Source organism: Berghia stephanieae, chromosome 2, assembly GCF_034508935.2.
Source record: "Berghia stephanieae isolate SIO BIC M18660-M18661 chromosome 2, UCSD_Bste_1.3, whole genome shotgun sequence".
In the NCBI taxonomy this organism is placed as follows: domain Eukaryota; kingdom Metazoa; phylum Mollusca; class Gastropoda; order Nudibranchia; family Aeolidiidae; genus Berghia; species Berghia stephanieae.
In genome coordinates, this window is record NC_088361.1 from 62,238,561 (window position 1) to 62,248,560 (window position 10,000).

The following is a 10,000-nucleotide window of genomic DNA, read 5'->3' on the forward strand; positions in this document are numbered from 1 at the left end:
ACATTCTTTAATAATTAACGTAATCGATGATAAATCTCAAGCTACATCTTCATTCATAAACCTTTTACATTTACTTTAATGCACCCAAGAATCAATACGCATTATCGTTTACATTTTGTGGCGCCTAACTACTGCCATTTCCAAGCTTTGGTTCCTGATTTAAACATCTTTTTGTTTAAAGTCAAGTGTTTGTCGGACGTTGCGGCGTCCGAACGAGAAAGAAATAATTGATTTTCTTAATAAACCAACCAAATATGTTTCAAATCAGTCCATCAGTGTATCAATATGCACCAGATAATAAGAGCTTTTGAAATTATGTTTTGTCATTAAAAGTGAGAATATCGCTGAGTTTTCTTCATAAATGAATTTGCATTTCTTAAAATACTATTTTTTCTTTAGCCATGGTCATTTTTAGTTTTCGAATCAGTGGATGACGTTACACCCCAAGAACTTAACTATTAGACTTTTTGAAAGAGGTTTTTGAACATCTGAATGTATACATTTGCAGACAAAATTAAGAAAAAAATTGGTTTGCCATTCTTTCTATTCACCCTCTCGATTTTAGTTGAAACAAATAGACGAGGAAATTATATAAATCATGCTAAAAGTAGATAGCATGAAATTGGTTTCATTCAGACACGTTGAAGTAAACGGGCAGCGAGATTGTAATATTTATTGTTTCTGCTTCGGCAAAATGTCAGGGGCGGCATCGCCGGAAGTTCCGGTCATAAGGCAAGTCGGATGGTGATTTATTTGAGAAAGTAGAAGGTGTTGCTCATGTTTACACTAAGTCATTTTAACCTTGGTATGCAGCAGTGAGAGATCCAGGTATGCCGTGAAAGGATGGCTGATGTTTGGGGGAGTGAACATTGGAATAACACACATGTTCGAAAATGATTTCCCCGTGACCGCCCTGTTTAGTCTGTAAAATGAGTTATTGTTGTTTTAGGTACGCTACATCGATTTTACTCGCACCATTTCTTACCACCGGGTTTTGTCTACTTGTGGAATTTGTAAAATATTATTAATACTATCTTTCTTTTTTGTTTAAATAGAAAAAAAAAAAACAAAAAAAAAGAAAAAAAAAAAAAAAAACAACAACAACAAAACAACCCAAAACAACCAAAAAATTTTTTTAAAAATTATAATATTAATAATAATAATAATAATAATAATAATAATAATAATAATAATAATAATATTCATAATAATAATAATAATAATAATAATAATAATAATAATAATAATAATAATAATAATAAATAAATAAATAAATACATAAATAGTTGCCTTGGAAATTGAGATTGCAAACCCGAGCACCCGTTGCTTCATTTTCTGATTTCATATCACAGCCCAAGAAAAGCTTGTTAATACATGACTGGAGATGACTGACTTAAGACCGTCGTAAAGTTAGTAATTAACGATTAATATCGTTGTACGTAGGTACAACTTATCAAATTCATATTAAACAAATCAATGAATTCTCTGATTCGGGTTACAAGCAATTGATTAACTGGGAAATTAATTAAACATATTTAAGGACTGTTTATTTATTTATTTATTTATTTATTTATTTATTTATTTATTTATTTATTTATGATGAAATGACCAGATGTATATGTAAAAGGGCGAATCCCCGATTTTGTGCTTTGTTATCGAATTACCGCTCTCACCTTGTCGATGCCTTTTGATCAGTCATTTTATTCACCATAAAAAAAAAAAATTTGAAGCATTCGTTGTGTTCTTTCTTTCATATTCTTTTATTTCTTTTTGTTTTGTTTTGTTGTTGTTCCTTGTTACGTTTTAATCGTATAACAGTTGTTCTACATTTCTCTCCACGGCCACCAAATTTAGCAATTGATGTGTTTCATTCGGTTGCCAATCTTCAAAATTTAGCAATTATTATTTGTATGTTTCATTCGGTCGTCAATATTTGAGATTTCTATTATACGAATGAAAATAATGCCTAGTTGAATGCTGTAAAGAGAAAAATGTATAATATCGGGTCTGGTCTGTCGATGTCTTCTGTGTACTTGTTTGTTTTATGAGGGTTTTTTTTTTTTTCGTTATATTTATTAAACTTTACAGATGTTTACACAAGTAATCTGAACTTTAAAAAAATATAAGAGACGGAACAAAAACAATCTGAAAAACAAACTGATTATATATAAATAGATGAATAAATAAATAGATAAATAAATAAAGAAATAGATAAATAAATAAATAAATAGATAAATAAATAAATAAATAAATAAATAGATAAATAAATAAATAAATAGATAAATGAATAAATAAATAAATAAATAAATAAATAAATAAATAAATAAGTAAACGAATAAATAAACAAGAAATAAAGACAAGAAAATATGTTCACTAGCACTATAACATTGACTTGAATGATTAACGTCGTAAAAAAAAATCGTGTTTTTTTTTCCGTACAAGAATAATTTCAACGCATTGATTCCGCTTTCACACTTCCACTTGATGTCGAAACTGAACCCAACAACTACATTATGCGTTTGTTTACTTCCTTTTTGCTTCACGTATTTATTATCTCCTCCTTCTTTTAAATTTTATTCAAAGTTAAATTATTTTTTTCGTATTTTATATCGTTTATCGTTTTCTCTTACCGACTGTCATATTGTGCAAGCCGACCAGCTGCTTGTATTTGATAAGATTGAATTGAAATAAAGGGAGGGGGCGGGGGTTGGAGAGAAAAGGTAGAAATAGGAAATGAACGAAAATAGAGATAAACAAAACAAACGGAGCTGATTATTTTCCCGAGATCCAAAAACAAAGCCCTCAACCAATGCAGGTTAGATTTCCGTCTGAATCTACCCCCCCCCCCCCTCTCTCTCTCTCTCTCTCTCTCTTTCTCTCTCCTCTTCTCCTTTTCCCCCCCCCCCCTTCTCTCTCTCTCTCTCTCTCTCTCTCTCTCTCTCTCTCTCTCTCTCTCTCTCTCTCTCTCTCTCCAACTTTCTCTTTTTAAAATAATTCACTGTTTACTACCACTGTGCATTGTAATTCGCCCTCTTGCAGCTCTAGTTATTGATAACCGCAGGTGGTTCAAGTGAGATTCCAAGCAGCCTTTCAAGTGCCAAATCTATTTATTTATTTATGGAGTATGATTGTTCTCTTTTGTACACTCCTCCCTAAGCTAATCTGAAGTAAATCTGTTAAAAGCAGATTAAGTTATCTTGTTTTTATTTGAAGAGTTTTCATACTTTTTATCACGAAAACGATGCGTGCTGAGGAGCAGCGTCAGAACCCAGCGCACATCGTCTCTTCATGATTACCTGAGATCGAGCACAGTATCATTTTATTTTAAACCTAACAATATTAAGTATGTATTTTCCGTCCTCATCTTTTCTTCTTTTGTTTTCGTTTTTCTGATCCTTCTCTCTTCATTCCAACGATACGACCAACTTTTGTAAGCTATATTATAGTAATAATAATCTCGCAAATATGTGAGTAGAGTAAAGTGACTCAAGACATTTTATTGAGTGCACTTTTCAAACTTGGTAGTGTTTGAAATTCCAGATTGATTGTGGCAAAATCTTTAGTTTTGTGTTCACATTACAAGAAAAATGTAGACGTCTATTTTTATATTTGATCGTCGTCATCACAACCACCACCACCACCACCACCACCACCACCATCATCATCATCATCATGATCATCATCGTCATCATCATCATCATCATTGTCGTCGTCGTCGTCATTATCATCATCATCATAACATCAACTATCGTAATATGTGCGCTGATGACACTCAGCTGTATAGTTCAGTTAAACCCCAAGATACTGATTATTTCTTGAGACAAATTGAGAAATGTAATGAAGAGATTAGGATGTGGATGACTTGCAATAAACTTAAAATAAATGAAGAGAAAACCGAGGTTCTTTTAATAAACTCTAGAAATAGAAAGCTTATGCATTCGGCTTATTCGAAATCATTGAATGCTCAAAATGAAATTTATTTCTTTTTCGGACAAAGCTCGTAATCGCGGCATTTATTTTGATTGCAATCTGATTATGGAAAAACATGTATCATACCGTTGCATAATTCTTGTTCTTGAAGTACGAAAAATTGCCTGATTGTCAAATATTTTAACCCAAAAGTCCAATCAAACATTAGTGTCTTCTTTTATCTTTTATAGACTTGACTAGTGGCCGAGTGGTTAAGGCATTGCACTGTGACCCGGAAGTTCCCGGGTTCGAGCCCCGCTCCAGGCACTTTCGATTTTTCCTTGGGCAAGATTATTAAATTTAAAAGACAAAACCTTATATTACGCAGCTCCAACAGTGTGGAATTCTCTGCCATGTTCGAGCCCCGCTTCAGGCACTTTCGATTTTTCCTTGGGCAAGATTATTAAATTTAAAAGACAAAACCTTATATTACGCAGCTCCAACAGTGTGGAATTCTCTGCCATCCAATTATTCAATCTGCGCTCTAGCTTTACTGATTCTGAAGCAGTTTTTAAATGAAAATAAAAAAAAGTCATATATTTCTGTTATATTTAAATGGTATGTAGAAAAAACCAATTGAGCATTTATTTATTTATTTATTTTAGAAAAATTAAAGTTGAAAAAAGAATGCATAAGGAATCTTCATAATATACCACAGGTTTAATTACATTATTTTTGTAGTGTCACCGCATAGACCATATTTACCCTAATTTACATTTTTAAAAATAATTCCGTATTCTCAAATTGTAAACGTTGTTGATAATATGATTAGAGTATTTTTTAAAATAATATATATAGCATGCCATGTGTATTGTGCGCCTAGAGCTATATTGTATAGGGCAGGCGCTATATAAATAAATTGCATTATTATTATTATTATTATTATTATTATTATTATTATTATTATTATTATTATTATTATTATTATTATTATTATTATTATTATTATTATTATAATCATCGTCGTCATCATCATTATCATCTCAATCGTTATTGTCATCATCATCGTCTATATCATCATCATACTTATCTTCATCGCCGGCGTCTTCGCCGTCACCATCATCATCATCGTCATCATCATCTTTCGTCGTCATCATCACCATGACCAAATAAGGTCTGGCGACGGAGGTTTGGAAGCAAGTCAAAAGGAATGCAAGAAGGGGTATTCCCCACGGGACGGGGGTTGGGGTGAAATGGACAAGTCTTATCGATCTTTACCGGTCTGGGACGGCTATGTATCATCGGTGATGCTGGTATCCCAACATCCCCAATAAAGGGTAGGGGTAACGACTGATGTTGTAGAAGGGGTGACAAAGGTGACTGCTTAGGACCAGCCTGCCAACTTGACGCAATATGCGGGATTATCCTGGCTTAACTCTTCAAATCTTGATATATCTATCTATCTTTTTAACTTAATCTCTCTCTCTCTCTCTCTCTCTCTCTCTCTCTCTCTCTCTCTCTCTCCCTCCTCTCTCCTCTCTCTCTCTCTCCTCTCTCTCTCTCTCTCTCTCTCTCCTCTCTCTCCTTCTCTCTCTCTCTCTCTCTCTCATATATATATATATATATAATATATATATATATATATATATAATATATATATATATATATATATATATATATATATATATAGTCTTTCTATTCAGTAAAAATGCACTGATACACCCTTTGTCGTCATATTTAAATATAAAATTGAATGGTAACAAGAAGAGCAGCAAAATGAACTTTGACCTTCACAATTCGACAACGTGATAGATTCTTGTTGATGTTGCGTTTGATAAAGATGAATTATTTGCACTTCCTCTCGGAACACCGAGTGATCATTTTTATAATAATAATGATGATAATAATAATAATAATAATAATAATAATAATAATAATAATAATAATAATAATGATAATAATAATAATAATGGTGATGATGAAAACAGTCATATTGATAATGATAATGATAATAATAATAAATTAATAGAATGAAAAAAAAAAATAGACTAAAGAAAGGGACCCACCAAAAAGGAAAGACGAAACAACTTCTACTCTTATTATGCACTTCTAGAAAAGCCCTTTCATAAATACTTGTTGTTATTATAAGATTCTTGAACTCATGCGTTTGGAATTTCGGATGAGCTCCAATACTATCGCGGGGACTTGGGAGTGCGCGATGGGAACGAGTTCGAGAATCTCATTACAACCTCTTTATGACCTCACCTATATTATGTCCTATTAGAATGCATGTTTTTTTTTTTTTTTTTTTTGTTTTTTTTTTTAAACAACAATGACCGATTCTCAAATTTAACGATTTTGACATTAGAATCATTGTTGTCGCATTTACCGTCAAAATCTATTTTTAGTAAAACTGGATGCGTACTCTTACGCTTTAGTAAAATATCCCCCCCCCCCCCCCCCCCCCCCCCCCCCCCCGTCCTCACGCCCCTTAAATTGAAAGGAGTAAAATAACATAAAGTTGCAAGAATTTACAGACGTGGTGGTTGCCGGCTTGTTTCTTTCTATATCTCAACCATTGTTCCCTCCTCTCCACCGACTCCTACTTACCTTCCTTCATCTTTATTTCCCTACGCAAGTCGTCTTTTAATCTTTCTCTCTACAGACATGGAGTTGTCAATAAACGTCTCTTTGATTAGTGGGGGTTATTTAGGGTGGCCGTCGAATGGGCTGATTTTTGGGACGCACGCCAAGAATTTCAGTATTTTGCCGGTTAGTTGTGGGATTATTCTTTTTTTTTTTTTAAATTTTTCTTTCCTTCTTTCTTTTTCTTTCTTTTTTTTTTTCCTCCTCGATTGATATTTCAATCCAAGAAATGAAATTGGCTCGGGGCGCAGATAGATAATATTATTATTTATGATGAATCTGTTGCATCCATTGATAATGATAGGCGGTCATCTTGACCCGTGTCTGGTCGATTCTTAATGGCTTGTTGGGAATTTTCTGGGCCTCAAAAATGATATTTTCTGTTGCCTTTTCTCAGATATAGATTTTGTTAGGTGATTGTAATCATTCACGATTCCACATCTCTCGCTTTCCATTCCCTCCTACTCTCCACTTTATCATTATCAACGTCTTTATTTCATCCTCTTCCTCCTCATCCTCAGTGTCCTCCTCTCCTAACCTCCATCTTTTCTTCCTCTGCCTTTCATTGTTTTTGTATTTCTTTCTTCTTTTTTTTCTTTCTTCCTTCATTTTTGTTCTTTCTTCCTTCCTTCTTCTTTCTTTATTATTTATATATTTATTTCTTTATTCATTTATTTATAATATATTTATTTATCCATTTATTTTTTTTTTTGTTTATTTATTTCTTCTTCTTAATCTCCTCCTTCTGCTCCTCCTCCTCCTCCTCCTCCTCCTCCTCCTCCTCCTCCTCCTCCTCCTCCTCCTCCTCCTCCTCCTCCTCTTCTTCTCCATTCGCCCTTCTCTCATCTTCTACCTCTGCCTTCTTCAATAACAACATCCTTCTCTCTTTTATCTGTCTCTCGCAACCCTTCTACTATGTTTTAGAAGAGCAGATGGCAAAGTGGAAATTGTTATTAATTCCTGCTAGACAGTCGACAACGGGTGGCGTTCTTTATACATTAAAGATTCATCTCACGACTTCTTTTCCTGCACCTTGTATTTTTTGTCTCTCGCCTATATTTGTCTGTCTGTTTGTTTGTTTGTTTGTTTCGTTGATTTTGGACAAGAGGAGTTTAAGTTAGCGGAAGCAGTAGCCACTTTTGTATCTACAATAACATCAGTCTCTCGGGAATTTTACCCTTTCTGAAAATATTGATGATGATGGTGAAGATGCTGTTGCTGCTGCTGCTGCTGCTGATGATGATGATAATGATGATGATGATGGTGGTGGTGCTGATGATAATGTTGATAATAATAATAATGATGATGATGATGATGATGATAAAGATGATGATGATAATAGTAATATTTATTATTATTTATCACGGATAGACAGATAGATAAATGAGTGAATAAATAAAATGAACGAATCAATAGATCTATGAACAATTAAATGAACAGACGAATGAATGGACTAATGAATGCTTGATTGCTTAATTGATTATTGTGCAAAACATTGAATCACATGTGGTCGGATTAAGCGCTTTACAATTTGACCGCACAATGCATGGTAAAATACGATGTTTAAATACTTTTCATTTAATAAATACATCAAAGGTAAAATCTTAAAGGATGAATGACTTTTAATTTTAAAACGTTTTTCAAGCGTAAGAGAAGGTGGAAGTTAGATTTTTAAATAGTTTGAAATAAGAAAAAATATTTAGATAACATGTGGATGAATAGGTCAATGACATGTCCTTTGAGGTTAGACCATAGCACTCTAGAGACGTGCAGTTCGAGCGACCGTGGCCAAAAAAATCTGGAAGGCCCATGGTTTTTTTGAACTGAGGGAAGGGGCGAGAGTTGAGTTACCTCGGTTAGCTGCATGATATGGCATTAATTACATTACTCAAACACGCTCGCACGCATACCAAAGCAATCTAGGGTTTTAAGACTAAAACGCACACGCGCACACACACACACACACACACACACATACACACTTAGCATCACCTAGGTCTCGTAGTGCCATATGTGACACTTTTAAGAATTCAGTCTTGCTTGTACATATTGACCACTTGTAGTTGTGAATCGCCGTTATTCTGTTGTTCATTTTCATGGAGTGACCATTAAGTTTTGTTGTAGTTGTGAATTGCCGTTGTTTATTGCTCATTTTCCCTGTACAATGGATTCGGCAATGCATTTTAAGCAAATAATAAACAATTTTATCATTTTTTATTAATAATAACCGAAAATGCCTCGAAAATGTTCGGTTTTTGATTGCACTTCAAATTATAGACATGGCGAAAAGACAACTGTATATAAATTTTCTTCGGATCCAATTGAGAGACAAATATGGATTAATGCACTGCCAAATAAAATCGATTCAAGTGATGTTACAGACTATATGGGTATCTGTGCCAATCATTGGCATCATAATGCTCCTATGAGACGGAAATCGAGGTATCCTTCACCTGTTATTCCTCCAAATAAATGGCCAAAAAACAGCACCATCTCGTCAGACATTAAATTCGACAAGTGAATTTAGAAACAGGCGTCAGGATATTGATGAGTTATCAATTTTTTAAAAGAAAGATTTATTTGAAAATACAGAAAATGAGTTGGGAAAGACCTTTAAAGATTGTTTTGATCAAGAGATTTCCTCTCATGGTGTTGTTGGACTTTCTTCAGATTCTGAGTTTAGTCTTCACAGTCGTGCTAGGATCGGTATGGTCCACTCATTTAGTATCTACTTTACAGTTAAAGAGGTGAACGATGATCACAGCATCAGGTTAATTCAATATGAGGGTTTCTTTGGAATTAAACAAAGCCAACACCAGACTTTCTCAGATGGAACCTTAAAGCGTTGGAGTGAACTTACAGAAATACTTCGATTCTACACACTGGACTCCCAACTAGAAGGTGAGTTAACCTACTATTTTAATTTTAAAATGCGTTAGCGTCAGTTTTATTATCAACGTGACCATAATAATAATAATAATAATATATAATAATAATAATAATAATAATAATAATAATAATAATAATAATAATAATATAATTAATAATAATAAATAATAATAATAATAATAATAATAATAATAATAATAATAATAATAATAAGAAGAAGAAGAAGAAGAAGAAGAAGAAGAAGAAGAAGAAGAAGAAGAAAAAGAAGAAGGGGGAGGAGGAGTTGGAGGAGGAGGAGGACGACGAGGACGATGATGATGATGATAATAATAATAATAATAATAATAATAATAATAATAATAATAATAATAATAATAATAATAATAATAATAATAATAATAATGATGATGATAACGATGATGATGATGATGATGATGATGATGATGATGATGATGATGATGATGATAAGAAGAACTATTACCCTTGTTGTGTTGCTGTTGTTTTTGATACGTTATAGATTCACGAAATTAAAATTTTGAAATGCATTTTAAAAATA

At 33.0% G+C, this 10,000-nt stretch overlaps 2 protein-coding genes across 12 annotated transcripts in view; both read left to right on the forward strand.

The window, feature by feature from the left end:
• Positions 1-10,000, forward strand: part of LOC144965293 (furin-like protease kpc-1) — a 157,915-nt gene that overhangs the window by 31,343 nt on the left and 116,572 nt on the right. The gene's annotated exons all lie outside the window — the stretch shown is intronic.
• LOC144963697 (uncharacterized) overlaps positions 8,474-10,000 on the forward strand; it is a 2,919-nt gene continuing 1,392 nt past the window's right edge. Inside the window, exon 1 of the mRNA XM_078897652.1 lies at positions 8,474-9,456. Within this exon, the coding sequence (XP_078753778.1) occupies positions 9,264-9,456 (193 nt within the window). The 5' untranslated portion in view covers positions 8,474-9,263. The remainder of the gene's footprint in view (positions 9,457-10,000) is intronic.